This window comes from Amblyomma mixtum, chromosome 1, assembly GCF_055824585.1.
Source record: "Amblyomma mixtum isolate Tamu chromosome 1, ASM5582458v1, whole genome shotgun sequence".
Taxonomy (NCBI): domain Eukaryota; kingdom Metazoa; phylum Arthropoda; class Arachnida; order Ixodida; family Ixodidae; genus Amblyomma; species Amblyomma mixtum.
The window spans coordinates 266,209,591-266,230,677 of record NC_143012.1 but is presented as its reverse complement, the minus strand read 5'-3'; the positions used below and the strand labels follow the sequence as shown (position 1 = coordinate 266,230,677).

Below are 21,087 nucleotides of genomic sequence, written 5' to 3'. Positions count from 1 at the left end.
CTAAAATAATTGCTCCTAATGCCGGAAATGCATCTTCACATTCATAACAGACCTTCATACTGACTACTGAAGAGACAATAACTTTGTGGACTTATGAAATGTTCGTGGGCTATAAGGCTGTAACTTAAAGGCCAATTTATGTTGACAGGAAACAAGGCTATTGTTCGTCAAATATTCTGGGTGCCACTACTGACATACGGCCGACGCCGTAATGTGTGCTCCGTCTGTTGCATCCATTAAGAAAGGTTTGGTTTATTGGTTTATTGAGGTTTAACGTCCCCGAAGCAACTCAGGCTATGAGGGACACCGTAGTGAAGGGCTCCGGAAATTTCGAACACCTGGTGTTCTTTAACGTGCACTGACATCGCACAGCACCATTAAGAAAGGACGGCCACAAAGAATAATGATATCAGGTAATCAAGTTATAGCGTGAGGAGTATGACATCAAAAGAGGCACAGTCGTGTGGTCGCCGGTAAATTGGTAGGGAACTGAGCGGTGTTAGAATATAGCACCCCAAGTTGGCTATTGAAGGCGATCAAGGACATTTGAAGAGCACGACTAGCGTGCAAGCAAGTAAATGACATTGATCTGTCATTTTCGAAGTTTGTTTCCATGCGTTCTATATTTAGTTATCAGATTTATTGTGTTCATTAAAGTAAGCTGCGGTTGCGAGTAGTTTCTTTTTCGCGTACCTCGCTACTCACTGGACAGCACAGGCGTTCTTTTGTTGACTACTGCAAACGTTTTTGCTAACACTCTGCCACGGTGATTCACTGTCTATGGCATTGGCTGCTCGGCCCAATGCAGCAGATTAGACCCAGGATATGGTGCCCACCTTTAGATGGAAGCGAGACGCAAACAAAAAAAATAAAGGCAAGAAGTCCATTTGCTCAGTTTTTGGTGCGCGTTATTGAGTTCCAGCTTTTACGGGGCCGTCTACTGTGGGATCCCTCATAAATCTTAGTGTTCGCAGGAAACTTCATCAATAATTCGATCATCCTGTCATCGCTTGCGTTCGAGAGTTAGACGTCGTTCCACCCCATGCTTTTGTTATGAATTTTTTGCTAGAATGGAGCTGCAATGTGTTCGCAGAAGCCGCGGTCGAAAATGCCATATCCAGTGGCAGTACAACCAAGAAGTATTGCTAATATATAGTTGTTTAGCAGCCTGCGTAACAGCCAACATTTAAGCTCGGTAACAGGACAGAGCGAGGGCAGAATGCTTGATAGTGGCCACTGAAATCGCTCTATTATTATTCAACTAACAGCGGTTACTGAAATAAATAGTAATATGTTCAATAATACTTATTCTACGAGGTTAGATGCGAAGCATGCGCAAATCTTGTGGAAAGAACGCACGAAACGACTCTTAAAAGAAACTTAATGAACAGTCATCCTGACCGTCTTGTCCGGTCCTGCTCGGTCTCTGCTTGCTTGCACGGCTGAAATGTGGATTCCAATTCTGATCACTTTTCACTTTTACCAAGAACCATCTCAGAATTGAACTCGCTACTCAATAATTTGCAGTTTGTTTATAAGATTTTTAGTGATATCTCTTAGCCTATTTTTGTTTTTACCAATGTCGAAAAGCATTTAAGTGTGTTATCTTTTTTTCTGGGCGCGATATATCTCACCTATTGATCATTTATGTATTAACCTCATTCACTTCTCTGGCCAAATGTTCGTTTTTGACCTCGTGTGTGTTCCCTCTCCTGCTTGCACATACGGTACGCCTGCAGCGTTTTACAAGTAAATGAATAAAAGAAAAGTTAAAAGTTTTGACGTTACATTTCTTTCAGATCTGTGTGCAAACCCTCTAATAAAGCTTCTCTGTAAATTTTAACATTGATGCCCTGCTCGAAGAAACTGTGCCTCCCTAGGAGCAAACACGGCCTTGAAAGGTGGCTTCATTCACTGATTGTGAAAAATCGCATTGAGATAGCGTACACTTACAAGGTAGATGGCAACTTCCAGGCTTCATATGATAGGTACAAACGACATATCTCATAACGAGCTTGTGCTCGTGGTAGTGATGAAGAAAAAACGATGCCCCTTCCTTCCCTTCGGGGAGTAGGAAATAGCGTTTGATTCTTATTAGGTAAAATCACGCTTGAAATTTACCTTTCTATAATTAACACACATGCGTGACTGGTTTTCTTCCCAGAATCTCCGATGAAGACAGCAACCCGGACGAAGGAGAGAGCCGGACATTCGAAGGCAACACTGCCACGTCGGAAAACTTAGAAATGTCAGAAGCGGAGTGCGACCGAGACTTCCAGATATATTCCAAGAAAGGTGTGCCCGTTTTCGTAACCAATTTTTTTTTTTTTACACAAATGTGCAGTCTTCTGCATGAAGATGTACTGTCTGATTGCTGCTAACCTGCACGTTCATTTCAGGCCCCTAGGTAGACAAGTCGCATGTGTAGGAACTGAAGTCCGAGACAGAAATCTTACACGCAGCCCTTAGAAAATCTACATCCATCAATGACTCTAGAAGTAGATTATGCTTCTGCAGGCTGCATAAAACGAAGAGTTAAAACCTTTTTCTTATTAAGGCGGAAGCCTTTAATGCCTCATCGTTGTAAGCAGAAGTTGTCGACTGAAAATGTCACGCTTTTCAATTGGTCGAATTGGTCGTGACGTCACAGTGCGCGAATTTCAAACGGGGCCAATTGTACTTTGGCTACTAACCATGCAACCAATTAAAGGGATTGTATAGTGATTCTACAAGTTAGTGGGACTTACTTAACCAATTAGCCTAATTAACTTTCCTAGTCAGACCAGATAAATAAATAAAACCGAGTAGGAAATTGGCCGAGCTCGGGAATCGAACCCTGGCCTCCGGAGTGCGAGACGAGCACGCTACCACTCCGCCATGCTAGCTCGATGGCTTGGAATGAACAAAGGCGCGTCTAGTGAATACGGTGTCTTCGTTCACTCCCATCTTCCTCCCTTCCCGTTACGGCGAGGTTTAGGTGACCACCGAGATATGACACACTGATACATTTGCTTTCCTCAAAAACCAATTTACCGACGAGCAAGGCGTAGAACCTTTCCTCAAAAAGCGTTGCATTCAAAGGGCAACGCATTGCGCCTAACGGGTGGTAGCGTTCCGTGGACCGCCTGGCAGTGCTACAACAGGCTGTCGCGTTCCACTTCTAAAGGCGAAGCTAAAGCGTAATTAATTTGCACTTAATTAATGCACCAACAGAATGTGAAGTGAACAGTCGCATAGCAGAATGCAGCACTCAGGCTTTCGCCTTTCACCACTTTAGCCGCTAAAGTTCCTTGTAATTTTTCATTCTGCTTGGATACAACCCCCAAGCGGGTATAAACACCGCCCAGTCCTTGACATGTCTAAGGACTGTGAAATGCCCAAAGGACATTATTTTGAATCACATGACAAATTTTGTTGAAGGAAACAATCCTATCAGACTACAACAAAAGGAGTTAGAAAATTATCGTAGCACTTACGATTTCCAAATATAAGCTGGCAATCATACCTATGGACCTAAAGAATGCATTCGGTCACTCACTGCGTGAAAAATAGCCTATCAATATGCGGCGTTTTCATGTCACTGCAAGTGCCATGCTTTGCTGGAAGCTTGCCCAATAAAAATCAGTTTCGCTAAAATGACAAAGGCAACACTGATCAGGTAAAATATAATCCATTGTACCCAAGCCTATCGTGGAGGGCCGTATTTCATATAGAGCCGCTAACCATTTGCCATTTTAAATCTATTTGGCCCTCTGCAGATATCGTCATTGCTGCCGCGTAACCTACCAGCGGCTTCAAGATCTGGTAAACAGCGACCAGACTATTCGCTCATTGGTGACCGGACCTCACCATTAGCTGCAGTCGCAGCCAATGGTAACCCGGTGCGTGCGGAGATTGACGAAGGGTATCGTAAGCAACCAACGCAAACTACACAAAGCTTCCGAAGAGCCCTAGGTACGGCGTCAAAGAGGTGAAGGCTTCCTCTCGTTCCAAATTTTCTGAACACAAATAAGAGTTGGCCCCTCGCACCTGCTAGTCAAAACTGCAAGCCTACATTGTGGCACCCCACCTGAGCCAAAGCAAGCGGGTGCACCACACTTGCACCTTTGCATTCGTGGCGGCTACTTTTCAGCTTTTTGTAGTGTGTAAGCACTAATCCCACAGGTACCAACCCCGAGCAAAATCATTCGTTGGCTGTTTCTCACACGAGCAAAATCGTTTCTTGCGGGGCCGCAGCTGATCTAGCGCGAGTACTCCGTCCCACGGCACTGTCCGCTCAACGTCGTCTTCTACGTAGCAAAAATCAGTGCTTTCGTACTGATTCTGATCTCTGCAGTTTTCTTTTTTTTAAAGATGTGAAGCGCATGACAGCATAATCGACGCCTATAAGAAAAAAACCACACACGTGCTTGAGGCACTTGTTGAAAACTTGGCATGCGGCAGCGCTACCAAGATTTAGTTATTACAAAGCATTTTGGCCAGTGGCAATATCTGTGCTCTCTTTCTATCACAGGCCGGAACCTCTCGCTGGTGCAGTACGGGAAGACGAGACCCGTGCACGCAGTCTCCTACGTAACGTTTCACTGAACACACGAGACAGCTGGAGACTGCGCATAGAAATGAGGGATCACCGTGCGACCCCGTCTCCTGGCCGGATTCACACTTACTGAGTCTTAGCGCGCAAGTGGAAACCTTGTGGCGGATGCTTCAGCTCAAGCCGACGGACGTGCGACTGCACACGACACCAGCGTCGACGGAGTTGTGGTGGTGGCGGTGACAAACGTCGTTCAGTGTGCTCATTCGCGGGCAACCGCTGTGATAAATGACGCACGTGGTCGTGGCGTGGTTTTTCAGATACACGCAGCGTCGACTGCCGTGAACTTGGCAAAACACCTAACTCGCGAGTTGGCCCCCCAAGTGAAGAAGGAAAAGAAAGTTTCTAGCTACTGGAGTGAATTTGGCGAACGTTGTTAAGACACCGTGCACAAATAAGACAACAAGGCGTGTGTCAGTTTGCGGGTTTTCTTCGTACACTTCACTGTTTAGAACGACCTTTGACGGCCCGTGGTAGTGCAAGACAATGCAAGCTTCACAAGCTTGGTGACTGCTTTCCAACATGGGGTCATCAGTTGTGCTTCCATAACGTCGACAGGACTGTGCGACCATCTTCTAAAGAAAGAAGAGATACAAAAAAAACACCCATAACTCATGCACAGTGTGCTGAGCTTGTTTCCAGTTCGTTGTTTGGCGTTCCGACGTTTGTACAACATACCAAAAGCACATGAACGACTAAAGCGAGATCGTGTTTCTCACAGATGTAGTGATGTGTTCCAGTGCAACATTGCGGAAATAGCAGTGCATTTCAATGTGTTTTATGTGCAAAAGCGTAAAAGGTGAGAAACGAGGACTTTCGACCATTTTTCGCGTTCAGAACACTCGTTCACAATGAGGCTAACAATTCGTTGAAATTTACAGCAGGCATCGGTAAAATTTGTTCAAGAGAATGTTTTGCTCAATTAGGGCGTTTTTAATCGCGTTGTTCGTGGTATCGTACGAGAAGTGCACCCTTGTTCCATTTTCCAAGTTATGATGCTGCTAATAGGGCAGCTGACGTTGTTACATATATGTTTCTCTCCAAGAAAACTGCCAATCGCGAGCACGCTTTAAGAAGAAGACGACTTTTCTTCGAAGAAAACAGTGTCAACAGCTCCAGGCATTACGCCATGTTCTCCTTCGCAGGAAAGGTCCAACTCATATGAGAGTGGGTACAAGGAAACAACCGGGCGGTCTGGTAACCTGCGTTGACTGCAGGTTTCGCGAAGTATAGTTAAATGTGTAATGTAAAAATTAGTGTTATAAATTATATGTTATAATGTTTTCATTGCATCCGTTCATTGCTGTTACGAACGAGGACGCAATAGAGCCGCGAAAACGTGTGCTCATTTTTTATACAATCTAAAAGGCTTTCAAGTGTAAATTTCAGCAAGCAAAGCCACAAATGTGAGACTTTCGGAAGGGAGACACCAAAGTGTCCGGGGTCTATTTGTTGATTTAACTGTGGAAGGTTGTAACATAGTCCCATGCCTATTTTCATCAGTGGTTATCATCAAAAGCTTATTTCCCCCCCCCTTTTTTTTTCTGAGTCTTCCGGCGCTAACCCCGGGTATAAATGAGCATATTGTTACAAATGTTATGACATACACCGAATGCAGCTGTCCGGCGATGACAAGCTAATGACGAATCTTCACCGAGGAGTTGCGTTTTTCTGTGACATTCTTAGAAAATTTATAAATATCATTCTCTCCGTACAAAAAAGGGACCTTCTCTGTTTTTACTTTGGAAATCTTCGCAATTCCGCCAGTATGAGTCAAGGTCGATATCAAAACAAAAAGGTCACAGATATACGGAGCGTTTCTTTTTTAGGTTTCTATCTTTGCTAAATAAAGAAAATCAAGATGAGGTGGAGGCTGCTTTCAGTGGTATATTTGAGCTTCGTGCACAACTAAAACGATCGGTCAAGATTGTTTCAAAACTAATTCCATTTTGTTACTTATTTTTGATCACTGACTCCTCATGTTTCAAACATAGTAGCTTTAAGGATTTCAATGTTCATAGCCCATTCCAGCTATCAAAACTTCGCCAAATGCTTCAGGTGTTGATACATATATTTACTTAACCTATAGTCCTACCTGCCTACTTCCAAAATTATGCACTCAGATCGCACCGGAAGCCCAACCACACTAATTCGTGAGGGTCTGATGAGATAGTATTCCTTTCAAGACTGCTTACCTACTCTGATTCGCAGGGGGCTACGAACACGTAAAATTGGTGTTCGAGTCGCGTGATCACAGATCACGTGGCAGCACGCTTAAAGCGTATCTTTAAAGAAAACTAACGCAGAAAACAACCCCACAGAGACATGAAGACGTCGTCTCCGCGTCTCTGTGGTTTTTTGCCGGCCAAGTTTTTGTTGTTTCATGCCTGACCTACACGCTGAAACGTTGCTGCGTTTTATGACGCCGCTTTGTCCTGTGGTAATCCCTAGCATGTTGTCAGATGACCTGCTTACCAAGAGAGCTTTAGCACCATTTGAACAGGACGGCAGTTTAAAGACAACAAAATGTCTTAGCCATGCGCTGACAAATTTAGCAGTGGCATAGCAGCTCGGGATCCTCCTATCGTACGTGCCGCATTCGGAAGTGGGCGAGGCTAGTCTCACAGCGGTTACGCAGTCGTGAACAGGTTACGTCACAGCATTCTCAGACCCCTCTGTTTATTGATGCGATAGCATTAGAAGGCTGAGCGGAGAAAAAAACCCGACGACGTCCGGCGTCGTCGGCCATAAAATTCTCTGATTAACAAATCTCTGATTAACAACAAAATTCTCAGATTAACAAATCTGAGAAATCCCATTAGCTGAAGGGACGAGGCGTCATCAAACCAGAAGTGACGACACTAGACCAGGGTCGACTGTGTGAAGCCTCCACATGAAAGCCATGACAGGTGATGATGTGATCTAAGCAAATGAGAACAAATAAAATGACTCAGTAAATAACAGGTAGGTCCACGTGCAAAAGAGCCTCTTTAAGAATTATCTGTTCAAAATGAAGACATCGCACTGCCAACAGATGACCTAATTGGACCCCATGTGTTTTTAAGAGCTGGGCTTAATTCTGCGCAATCAGAGCTGCTAATTTCGAAATCAGGTGGAATATAGAACACAATTGATTCATTAGAACAAATTTTATTCGGTCAAACTCTCCAAACTCTATTACATTTCTCATCAGACAAAACGATTGTGATTTCAAAAATGAGGATAATGTTTTTAAGAACATCAACATGAGCTTATGGCTGACCAGTCGGTTTGCCGTGACCACTACCTTCTTTTATCCGCATTGACCAACATACGCCCTCTGTGGGCAGCATCGACCTCATCACAGCCACTTCTTAAGAAGTTGTAAAGATAAAAAACATAATTATTTAGCAACCGCAGCCCTTGTACTCATGTAAGCTCTTCCACGAAATGCGCATAACGTGAACAGGCTTACTATTGACAGCAGTGAGCTTCGTCCAACACGGCCCATCCAAGTACTCACTAAAAGCGGGATTAAACCTACGTTATAACGCAACCTTTCTACCTAAATTAATATAGGTTTTAAGACCAGCTAAATGTCCCAAAACTTCAGGAGATCGATTCTGCCTTATTCATTTCAAGTACTGCAATGTCTTTGCGCGTTGCAGTGCATTAAGATTTTTATTTGCATAATTCTTCTATAATATTTTAAACATGGAGGTGCTCTCGATCTTTCTCCAAGGACTGCATGAGCCTGGAGTGAAATTTTCAATTTTGTTTTCGCCTCAAGAGATTGGTTCAAGAAAAAAACAAGAAGCAATGGTGCCTTTCCAAATGTCACATAAAACATGTATGATGTTCATATGCTGTAAAGTAAGCAGTGTTTATAAAACAAAGTTCATTAAAAGGTGCGTCAGTTGCTGTGTGAAATTTTTTCCAGGCTATTTTGTTAAAAAAAATACACCCAAAGGAGTTCTTATAGTCTGTTAAACACTCGATGCTCTGTGGAAGTAGAAATTTTAAGGTATTTAAACATTCGATTTTCAACTATAAAGGACCAGGTTCATGCTTCTGAGCTTAATAAATACAAAACACTAACAATGCAGGACTTTTTCTATGAAGCATTTGCCCTGCGAAGGTATCTGGTAAGTAGAAGCTTGGTTTTCTTATGGTCTTTATTTTTGTCGTACATTGACTGACCGTCCTTACATACCGTTGTCAGAAACAAACATCTATGAGTGTATCAGACGACCAAAAACAAACAAATAAAAGCAGCTGAGTTGACTGTTACAGTGAATGGCAACCGCTGATGTTACGAAGTTATGATCTTTGTATTTTGTCCCCCAACTGAAAATATAAGTAAGGAGAACAGCGCTCGTCGCACGTTCATAGGGAGTATCTCTGATTCTGAAATCCATCGAATGGTCAATCGTAGTTCAAAGCTATCATTCGTCTGTGTCGCTTTCATATATATATATATATATATATATATGAGAGAGTGTTGAACACGGCTGTCAGATCTTCTGCTTTCGGGGGTATTTATGTTTACAAGTGACCTAACCTTGAGACTGTTCAACACTCTCTCTCATATATATAAATAAATATATATATATATATATATATATATATATATATATATATATATATATATATATATATATATATGAGAGAGTGTTGAACACTCTCAAGGTTAGGTCACTTCTGAACATAAATATCCCCGAAAGCAGATCTGACAGCCGTCGCCGTAGCTCAGTTGGTAGAGCACCGGACGCGTAGTTCCGAGGTCGTGGGTTCGGTCACCACCAGCGGCATGTGGTTGTTCTTTCTTCTGCTTTCGTAATCAATTATCCTTAAGCGATAACATATTTGGTAATATTCTCCATTGATCAATAGCACAACAAATAAATAAAAAAATCTCCGTGTTCCTTGGTTTCTGTGGCTGTTGGCTTCTCTTATATATTACTATTGTGAAAGCATTATGCGCTCAGTAGCAATGGCCCCAGTAACTCTCGAAAATCCCCAACAAAGATGCAGCGTGCAGAAGCAAACACACTGATAAATATGGACTCGACGCAGTCAGAAGACTGTGTGAAGTTCCCTACGCGTGTTGAGGGGAGATGGCATTCTTCGGTGATATGTTTTTAGAGTCACAATTTGTCCTCTCGAATGAAATGTTTGAATTTAGAATATGTGCTTCGAGCTAGTGTTGCTTGCATGTGTTTGCAGACCTGGCATCAAATTTTCTGCAAAGTACATATACGCAACAAAAATTTTTCTTTACAAGCGGCGAAGTGTTTACTTTACTACTTGAATTTTCTCACATCTGCCCCAAAGAGGCGTTGTTTCTGGCCCTCTTCATCACTCCGTGTTTCGGAAATGGATTCTCTCTGTACTGATTTCCTTCTCTCCTAACGTAGACGCTAATGACCTTTGACAAAATGCGGCAAGCGCCTGTTTCTAGCACGAACCGATGCGCTCTGGCCTTGACACCTTGCACTGAGCGTCGCTGGCGTTTTGGGCGTACAGCGTACACATCGTCGATGCTCTCATGACGCGTCGCTTCGTCGCATTTGCCACCGGGCGGCAGCGTCGCGATTAAGCGCTGGCGTGAATCAATAGAAGGCCGGCGTCACTTGCAAAATCTCGCTCGCAGCCGACCCTGCTCGCGCGATAAACAATTACCCCCGTTCAGCTCGGATGTCCATGTCGAGACCGTTTTAGGCGTGCGCGATGAGCGCTGCGGCGAGGTGTGTCGTAGGTCTCTGGGCCACACCGACTGCGGGTTCAAACCATTGCACGTCGTCGTATCTAGGCAACCTCGTCGATTTTCTACCATTTGCATGATTGCCGTCGAGGTACATGCCAGACGACGGGAAGGGGAATGGGGAAGGTTTCTCTGTTTTTTTCTTCTTTAATTTCTGTTCTCTTGTATGTTCACGTTGTGGAACGACAGGCAAAAGAAACCGGCAAACGCTTTGAAAGCAAGCCTAATTTGGATCGACTGATGCCGACGGCGCAAAGAAAACAACTCGTCAAGACCAGACGAACCATGGCTGCCATTCGCACTCCTTTTAAACACTGCTCCTAATATTCATATAACGCACTTGCACCGAATAACATCGATTCGATCGCGAGTTGTTCAGGTCCTTCACATTCAAGCTAGACACGTGTGCAGTAGACAAACAAGAAAACAGTTTCCTATCAGAGAATGGAACTCGGCGAATTTGTGTGCAAACCAGCGTAAGCTAGGAACTCTAAATATTAACATCGCAAAACACTGTGGAAATATGGGAACAAAGCGACGTCTGAACTGCGCCATTCTCGCAGTTATTGTTTCGCGGGCGTTGTTCGAGGATACCTCTTGTGATGTATTGTCACTACATTGCTCCGACTGTGAGGATTAGACGAAATTGAGCAACGCGCACCAGAGCTTATTTGCAGTTAACTAATGGACGGGACGCGTAGCTGCCTGGAGTTTGTGGGCGCCAGCGTTTCAAGTCGGGAAGAACATTTTGTTTAATGGTTAGCGCTTTTCAAGGCACGTTCAATTCACTGCAGTGCTGGGAATAGCCGGCTGCTTAGGTTTTCCAGGACACAGATTCCACGCAAATATTGACTCCAGTAAACTGTCTAGAGGGTTAGGTAAAGTTGAAAACTTTAATCGCTAAATCCCCGGACAGAGTTCTTTGAAAGAAACTTTTTTTTAGAGGTGACGAAGAAGCAAACAGGTTTTGTTCTCCTTCTCGGCCACGGCAGCAGTATATAGAAATTAACGAAATGCGAGAACATCTCTAGTGAGATTCCAGCACACGATATGGAAACTAATGTGGGCGAAAAAAAAATTGGAATGGCTTTGTTGCGGCGTTCTTTCAATGCACGCTGCCGTTAAGGCAGAATAATTCATTAAACGCCTAACCATAGTCTGTTACCTAAGAAATATTTCAGGAAGAGGGTTAGAATTTTTTTTTCTTCGTAGTTTAAACTACTAGCGCGAAGCGAGTGCTTAGTCTAGTCACTGCCGGTGCCAGCGGCGTTGTGAAACTAAGCAGTCTACTGAAAATAATCTTAAGTTACCAACATTCACTCGCTTCAAACAGCGTTCTAGAGCAGAATTGATATCTCGACTTGTCTCATGGCTACCCCTCTGAACCGAACCAAGACAAGGTTGTGTCACTCTGTTCGCAGAAACTTCAAGCGACGTCCACTTTTAGGCACACAGTTTTCGCCCCTTTCGGCAGCTTCACATTTCGCGAATGCTTTGAAACAAACCAGAAGGCACAGCTGCAGACGTTTATACTTTTAATATATTCCTCCAATGTGCACCGAATAACCATCTTAGGTAGCTCGAGAGCACAAGCGTTTTCTTTGGGGTGCCTCCGTGGCGGTGTTCGTACGCATGAGAGTCAATTAAAGCCAGATTTATCGGAACAGCCCACGTGAAGCAGCATCCCACTGCTACTTATGCAATCGCTGTTTATAGCACCTGGATGTGTTTAAGGGGGATTTAATGAGATTGGGGACGTGTTTTTAGTGCGGCGCTTTTTTCTGCAGTCAGTAAATAAAATTACTTGCTAACCGCGAAGAGGAAGCTGGAATATTGGAATGAACTTACCTCTCTCCAACTCGGTGACCGCTTTTTCAAAACACTGCTTTGTCAACTTGCAACACGGTTTTTCGTCTTGCGGGGTTTCCGCTTTTGCGATAAGTTCGCCGGAAAACTTGACCACTTTCTTCACGCAATTCGTTGGTATAGGATGCGCGGGGAAGACATCGGGACATAAGTGAAGGAAAGAAGACAGAGAAAGAAAGCGGAGTATGGGAGGCTTCATCTGCTTTTTCGGCTGTATGCGGACGGCTGGTTAGGAGGACAGAATGGTTGCATTTTTATACCGATAACTCGAAGGCTCCCGTTCACCAGAAAATGCAGCGTCCCGTCGTCGGCGTCCACCGTTTAGTCGCGATAATTCGGATTGGTGGAAAAGGTATAACGGCACCCGTCAAGCAGCGGAATTCAGTATTGATTAAAATATTGCATATACTTATAAGGTCGTAACGTGACTCGAAAGTCATTGCGATATGAAAGTACATAAAGGAAATCAATTATGCTGAAACGTAAATTGAGGTAACTAGTGAAGAATCCAACCCCTGACCCTTGGATTGAGAGTTTCATTAAAACGGCGAGTTGAGCGAGTTGGTACATCTTGAGAAAAAAACAGCGCAGGAACAGGGACACAAGAAAAGAAGACGACGGGACAGGCGCTGACTAGCAACTGAAGGTTTATTGCACGGAACACGAAAAAATATACTCTACAAACAACCGGGAGCACGCATGATCGACGCCAACAACACTGATTAGATGTTACAATCAGCCATGATCTTCAAGAAACGGTATCTCACAGTCATCAACAAGGACGGATGGAGTGCTTACGCATGTGTCGTGGTTTCTATGAATATGAAATGCTTCGCTAATTTCCCTAGTTAATCTATCTTTGTTATTCTATAAGACTTCTGTGTCCTTAAAGGGGAAAACATAACGACACAAAAGTCTTATACAATAACAAAGATAGATTAACTAGGGAAATTAGCGAAGCATTTCATATTCATAGAAACCACGACACATGCGTAAGCACTCCATCCGTCCTTGTTGATGACTGTGAGATATCGTTTCTTGAAGATCATGGCTGATTGTAACATCTAATCAGTGTTGTTGGCGTCGATCATGCGTGCTCCTGGTTGTTTGTAGAGTATATTTTTTCGTGTTCCGTGCAATAAACCTTCAGTTGCTAGTCAGCGCCTGTCCCGTCGTCTTCTTTTCTTGTGTCCCTGTTCCTGCGCTGTTTTTTTCTCAAGAGGATTGAGAGTTAGGCACGCCACAGCTTAAACACGAATACGCCTATGTGGAAGCAAAAAGGTAGTACGCTATCTTCTAGCGCACATACTTTTATAAAAGAGTGCGGGCTAGAAAGCAGCTTACTCCCTATTTACTCCTTTCTGTTCCGAGCGTACACCTAGGACACGCAGGCACGTTCGTACGCCTTGGTTAAAGCGAAGTTTTATATCTGTTTCGTGGGGTATTTCACATAATGTGGTAGCTTACAACTGTATGCTAATGAGTTTGGGTGTGATTAGAACAGCACTAGTTAAGGAATTAGTGATCAAGCAACAAACTGAATGTCGGTGAAGGGTGAGTTTATGCAAAGGACTCTATGCTCGTACCTCGTCGCATTGGTTTGTTATGTGATCTTGCAACTTTAGTAGAGCACGTGATCCGGTAATATGCTAACTAGATCAAGTCCAGTCGCTGACGGGACCTATTAGTGTTTCGCGTCATACCCTTAAAGGCAGAGCTTTATTATCCCCAAATTTTTTTAAACACACCGAAAGACAGGTGCAGGACACATGAAATGCTTATAGGCGAGAGTTTTCTGACAAGTGATAATTTTTATTGACTTAAAGTATGTGTAATAAAGTGAAAAAAGAACAATACCAATCAGCATCCTAACCAGAACTAATTGTCAAGTGCAGTGCATACAACAAAGAGCTCAGGCGAAGAGTGAAAGTCAGCGGACAAGGCGATTAATTCGAATCAAGGTACGCCACTTGGCCTTGTGTCAGTTTAACCGACGCATGGCGTAAATTAATTGAATAGTTAACCCCCATCCTTTCTGTTAGGAATGCGGATTACATCGACCCCGTCCCCTGGAAGCCTAACTCCATATTTAAACACGATGCCAAATTCTTGGAACCTTGTTGAAGCACCGCATAATATCTGGTACAGAGAAGTATACGACTATGGTTGCTGTTTTTGAGGGCGATTCATGCTCATGAAGGTGAACATAAATGCGCCTTTCAGTCTGCCCTACGTAAACCCTTGCGCACGGAAGGAGAAAAACTGCAACCCTTTTACAAGAAAAAAACTGCGTGCATTTCCTAATTTCGCACTCTAAGCACCAATTAGCTGATAGGAAGTAAAAGAAGATTAAGAAATCCTATAGCGCACACTCTTTTAGGAGCACGGTATGCTGCCCAAAGCCCTGGAAGAGATTTTCATCACTAAACATGCGGAATACTTACGGGTGACAAAGGAAACAAATCCCGTCTTCGAAAATTGCGAAGTTAAAGCAGTTGCGACCTAGCAGTGGTAGCAGTTTAACCTAGATTAAAATATTAAGGCGAAAGCCTTTAATGGCTCATACTATAGTCCGTTAACAAAGCGTGTCACACGCGTTTAACTCGGGAACTAATAAAATAGAAAAAAACAATGGTTGCTTCAGAGAAAAGAGGAAAAAATAAACCTAGAAGCCAATTAATGAGTTAATTAATTATAGGCAAAAATGTCGAAATTGCGTCGAAACAGTGCCGACGTCGACATAGCCACGAGAATGGTGTGACGTCACATCCACCGGAAGTCGTCGCGGCATAGTGTCCTCGGCTTACGCCTCTCAGTAGTTTAGTTCCCAAAGTGTTCTCGCAATTTTTCCCTTTCTGCTAGCCTTGAGATCTCCAGTCCGACGTTCAAAAACCTTCCTTCCATTGCAGACCACATAAGGTTGCTTTGCTTTGCGGTTGAAATATGGCTCCGTTGGCAAGAGTAAGCCTTCTGTATATTTCGTGATCGAAATCTACCCTAAGACTTGGATAGCGTACCCGGACTCTAAAAGTGATTGCGCTAGTGGACAGCTTACGGCTTTTTTACTTTAATTTAGTATAATTCGTGTTTTCATTGCACGACATATTTAATTCTCATCCTTCGAAGAAACAAATCTCTAGACCAAATGGCAAAAGGCGTTGATGTTTTACAGAAGTTGAAAACTAGACTTCTTTGCCGAAGAGCCTGTCCACTTTTCTTAGCTCATGCAGTAATCGATACAGCCTGGATGTCCCTGCCTCACGCTTCACGACTCTCTTCCTTTAGGTGGCTGCCTAGCCCGGTGACTTTACCCTTTTATGAGCTCTTTACAAACTTGCACGATAAAGTGCTGTCAGATTAACCTGCAGTATTCAACTTGAGACGTAAAAAGCGGGCTTGATGAAAACTCAATGAATAGGTGTGCTAGCCGGTTAAGCAACCACCGTTAAGGAGGAGAGTTGAGGGGCATGCAGAGGTGGCAGTAACTACAGACCTTCACCGCATTTCGTGGGAGCTGAAATAACGTGATTAGACACTTAGGCAAAGAAGTCGTGCTCTTAGCTCCCCGGAACCTAAAATGTCTTAGTCCTTGGTTCAACAGGTCGGTTTTTTCAGAGGCGTCCATTCATAAAAATCGCAGGATCAGACATTCGACCTACTGTCGTCCTGTGTTAAAAGGCGGTAGTCGGTATTACGCTACAATTTATTAATACTTCTGACGGGGGAATGGTGTTTGCCTACAAGAACAAAAATATTGGCTGTGGTTTAACTTAGTTATGTCTGCATGTACATAGCGAGAGGTACGGTTAATCTTATTGTTTAGATTGGTTATCTCAACGGTTACATCTTCATCCTTTAGCTTGGTAGGTCTCAATGTTTAGGTTTCGTTGTTACCAATCGTTAATCTATGGTTACATTAAAGACTAGAGATTTTTAAAGTGTAACGCATTTATTTTCAAAGTCTTCATCTTCTTGTTTCTCAATTGCCACAAAGACGGCCCTATGGTCGGTGAAGTAGCAAGCAGCCGTCTCAATGGCTCCGACACAGTACTAGCGTCGGCCCGGTCGTGACATGGAGAACTACAAGACGAACCATCCTCACATGAATCCACTCGCCTGGCCGCTTCGTACTTACAACGCTTTTAGAGGTGTGCTGCTCGTTCTTCCTCCGTTTCCTCGGCTGGCTGGCTACTCTTGGTTTCGCTCCAATGAAGAAGCCTGGCTTCTTTCAGTCCCTCCTACTCACTTTCCATATTTGCCGACAAATCCCACCGAGCTACCCCTTCTATATATACGATGCAACGCCGGATCCTCCTCTCTTGTTGCAACGTGGTTTCACCGGCTCCTCCTCTGACGTCATGCCAGATGGCGCGGCGAGCGGCACTGCCAGCTGTGGCGGTTGCTAGGCAACGTCTCAGCTCGCGGTGTGGCCACCGGCCACAGCGAAACAGCGACAATACAGCCAATGTAGCTCTCGCTACAAAAATTACGGCGGCCCCTTAAGACTACTTATGTGCTGTGAATGAGAAAGTATGCACACGGTGTGTTCGGCTGAGGCGATGGCGTGCTGTTCTAATATATTGGCGAGCGAAGCTGATCTGTTCACATCGCCCGAATGGAAGTTGATGAAGACGACGATTCCCAGTACCCAACGCACCTATCAGTTGCCGCCTGTGTCTTGGCCAATCCCCCGCAGTGGGTACGCGCCATTATCTAGAGGACAACAACAACAACAGCGACAGAGTGGCAATTTAGCGGGTGGGGTGTTGTGGTGCGATGGTGGTGTACTACTCTAATGCATTGGCGAGCGAAGATCCGTTCGCGCCACCCGAATGGAAGTTGATGATTGATTGATTGATTGATTACAAACATCTTTATTTCTTCAATATTCTCAGAACATGTGGGTGGGCCGCCTAGTCCGGTAGTCCACTGGCTGCTGCTGCTGCGCTGGCCTTCCCCACCAGCCAGTGCTGACGGTCAGGATCATCGCTGAGCAGAATAGCCTCCCACTGCTCCCCGGAGGGGTTGGGAATGGGGTGAACTAAGGCATTATATTGGCACGCCCACACCATATGGTAAAGGTTAGCTACCTCTCCACAATGTGGACACTGCGGAGAGTATAGTGTAGGGTACCACTGGTGTAATTTAGCTGTTGTTGGGTATGTGTGGTGTTGGGTACTGCTTTCTGGCTGTTCTGTATGGCGCGAGATTGTCAGCATACACTGCTAAACCTATTAGGTCGCGGCACCCTTCATGGCCATCAGGGGGAGACGCCCGGTATAGAAGAACTCGGGCATGCCTGTAGGCGGCTTCGTTTCCTCCTGGTAGTTCCAGGTGACCGGGGAACCAGATGACTGAGACTTGGTAGGGTAGATGCTTAGTTAGCAAAGCAATGACAACCCTGGCTTGTGAATTAATCCGTTATTGAAGGTGCGACAGGCGTCCTGGGAATCAGTAAGCACAACGGCATTGGGGTTAGATGCTACAGCTAATGCAATAGCTGCCTCCTCTGCGTGAGTGGGGTTAGATGTTTTCACCGAGGCGCAGTTCACCATCGACCCTGAAGGCGTTGAGACCACAATAGTCATGACTCCATTCTTTGGTCCTGCTGCGTCCACGTAAATGGTGTTAATTTGCTTGTCCCATTTCTTCTGCAGGGCTTCACCTCTTTCTTTCCTCCTCTCGATGTGATATGCGGGATGCATATTCCGCGGAATGGGGTGCACGTTGATGCGTCTTCTCACATCGCGTGGGACCTCTTCCCTTCGGTCAATTGTATAGGGCTGATTAACATGGATTTTTTTAGCAGTTCGCTGCCGTGTTTTGTAAGTGCGAGCCTATTCAGTTGTGAGAGCCATTGTGCTACCCACATCTCTTTGAGCGTATTATGTACTCCTAGAGCCATGAGCTTTGCCGTTGGCGTGGAGTTCGGTAGCCCCAGTGCCGTCTTGTAGGCTTTCCTGATGAGTACCTCCAACTTTTCAATTTCCGACCTGGAGAGGTTAAGGAATGCCGTCCCGTACATTATCCGAGAGATCACGAAAGCTTGCACTAAGCGGATGGTGTCCCTTTCCTTCATGCCATGGTGTTTATTTCAGATACGATGTATCATCCGGAGAATTTTCTCGGTGGATGTTGTAAGCTTCTTCATAGTGGTGGTGTTCTGTCGCTCCTGCAGGATATACTGCCCTAGGATCTTGATCTCCGTGGGTTTCTGTACTGGGTGGTTCTCTATATACACCGAGATGTTCTGCGCTAGGGGTGTCCTGGGGTTCTTCAGGATTAGCAACTCGGACTTTTCCGGCGCACACTGGAGGCCTCTCTCCCTGGTGTACCGGTCCACCGTGTCGGCTGCTGCTTGAAGACGCTCCTCGATCTCGGCGTCACTCCCCGAGTTGCACCAGACAGTGATATCATCCGCATACAATGCGTGTTTGATGCCGGGGATTTCGGAAAGAAGGCCTGGTAGATCTTTCATAGTCAAATTGAACAAGAGGGCTGACAGTACCGCCCCTTGCGGAGTTCCTCTCGGGCCTAGAGTGATGAAGACGACGATGTCCAAGCCCGCCGACACAGTAGAAAGTGCAGTACTTACAGGTAAGGCCAGAGTCCTTCAATAATGCTTAGAAATAACTTTTTTGTCCTCTGGTGTTCTTTCCCGTTCCTGGGCAGTGCTATTCGCCCCGCACATGCCAATTATTTGTGGTTTTTATTTAGTTTGAATTTGATCTGTTCGCATTTGTGCGTAGTACAAGATTGCGGGAAGGTGCGCTCATTCCGTGTCGTCCGCGTCTTTTCGCTCTGTTGGAAAAAAGCTGGTTTCCTCTGTAACCGGTTGCCGCTGGAGCTGTACACACAGACCTTCTCTCAGGAATGGTGTAATATTAGTGAGCGCACGATGGGCGTCGATCGATCGTAGTGACCCAAGGTGGGATTCAGCAATCGCACCATCATACAATGAAGTTACTTCCCGTTTAGGAAAGGTGCTTGTAACTAAACCTCGCATCGAATACCAGCACGCTGCAATCAAAAGCAAAGAAAATTTTGCACATAGAACCCACACCGCGGCGAGAAACCCAGTGCCGTCTGGTGTCGTCTAAAAAAAATCTTGTTTGGCTGGCGGGCAGTGACGTCACACTAGAGCGAAAAAATTCCGTTGGCTGGAGAGAAATGGTGCCACCTGACAGAGAGTGACGACACCAGACCGGGTTCGTCTATGTGACACTTCGGTATGTCAGCCGTGGTGGTGCAGAGATGATCTCGGGAAGAGCAACCTGAGTCTCAAAAGCCGCACCAGTCATTTAGGTTAAAGGCATCAACAGCGTTGAATGCTAAAGGATTGCCAGTACATACTGGAATTAGGTGTCCCTCGGTTCTTTAAAATCTAAATGAGGATGGGGGGGAAGGGGGGGGGGGGGGGGGGGGTTAACACATCGAAACGACACATGAATAGAAACACTGCGCTGAAGGGCCTCGAATTAATTTAAACTGTCCATGGTTCATTAAAGTGCGTTGACATTGCCCAGAGCACGGCTCGTTTTGAAGCGACAGCTTCACTACGGGACCTCTGGCTTCAATCGTGGACCATGTAAATTTTACCTTCAGCTGAGTTAGAGGTCAAACCATGAAAAAGAGAAAACGAATTTTTTTATTGATTTATTTTATTTATAGATACTGCGATCTTGTACAGATCATAGCAGGGTGGGACAAAACAAAATACAAGCATATAAACACACACAAATTCACAACATTTACAGGCACTACTTTTCAAACAGAAATAAAGAATTTTGATTAACTGTCTCGCTATTAAGTTTGTTCCAATCAGTAATTGTCCTCGGAAAAAAAGAATATTTAAAGCAGTTATTTCGCGCGTTCAAAGGGGTTATTGTTAGTGCATGCCTTTGTCTCGTGTTATAACCTGAGGAGTAAGAAAAATAATTAGAGGTATCAACTTTATAATGTCCTTTTATAAGCTGTAAAAAAAAACTTTAATCGACAAACACGATTGCCCTCAGTGACGGGAGGTAACCCACTTCGCCTCACGAGCTCACAGATGCACGGCCATATGAGTTAAAAACAAATCTAGCTACTTTATGCTGTATTCGCTCTAATTTCTGAATGTTTGTTAACGTGAAAGGGTCCCAAATGATTGCGGCATATTCTAGTAACGGACGGATGAGAAAATTGTACGCCAATAGACGAACACTAGGTGGGGATGACTTTGACTTTAGGGAGCGCCTCAAGAAAAATAGTTTCCGCATTGAGTTTGCTACTACAGCGTCTATGTGTTTTGACCATGAAATGTTGTTAGTAATACATAGGCCCAAATATTTATACTCTGTCACTTCTAATAATGATATGCTGTTAGTACCGTACACAAAATTAAGAGGCATTTTCTTGTTTGTAATTTTCATGAAGACGGTTTTTTCAAAATTAATGCACATCTGCCATTGGTTGCACCACGCAACCACTTTCGCTAGGTCATTATTTAGACGCACCTGGTCGTCAACTGAAGACACCATTTGATACAGGATACAGTCATCCGCGTACAGCCTCACGCGAACTGAAAGATCTGCCACAATGTCATTAATAAACAAAAGAAATAAGAGTGGTCCCAAAACAGATCCCTGGGGGACGCCAGACATAACGCCAGACGCCAGACATAATTGAATCAATATCTATGACTGGGAGTCGAACCCGCGGCTGCGCGAACAGATCCCCATCATGGGCCACTCAGCGAGACCACTTATGTTGCTGGGACTATTTAGTCTTTGGAAGAGCCGTATGCTAGACCGCCACGCCGAATCACGACGGCCGTCGAAATCTTTGTTTCCTGAACAATGCGCTTGGGTGCGGGGAGTATATGCTGCCCTGCAAGAGCCGC

The 21,087-nt window shown here is 44.6% G+C and overlaps 1 protein-coding gene across 1 annotated transcript in view; it reads left to right on the top strand.

The window, feature by feature from the left end:
- LOC149371621 (cell adhesion molecule Dscam1-like) overlaps nucleotides 1–7,347 on the top strand; it is a 398,608-nt gene extending 391,261 nt beyond the window's left edge. The window contains exons 26-27 of the mRNA XM_089565877.1: nucleotides 2,165–2,295; nucleotides 4,514–7,347. Of these exons, the coding sequence (XP_089422003.1) occupies nucleotides 2,165–2,295; nucleotides 4,514–4,587 (205 nt within the window). The 3' untranslated portion in view covers nucleotides 4,588–7,347. The remainder of the gene's footprint in view (nucleotides 1–2,164; nucleotides 2,296–4,513) is intronic.
- The last annotated feature ends 13,740 nt before the right edge of the window (nucleotides 7,348–21,087 follow it).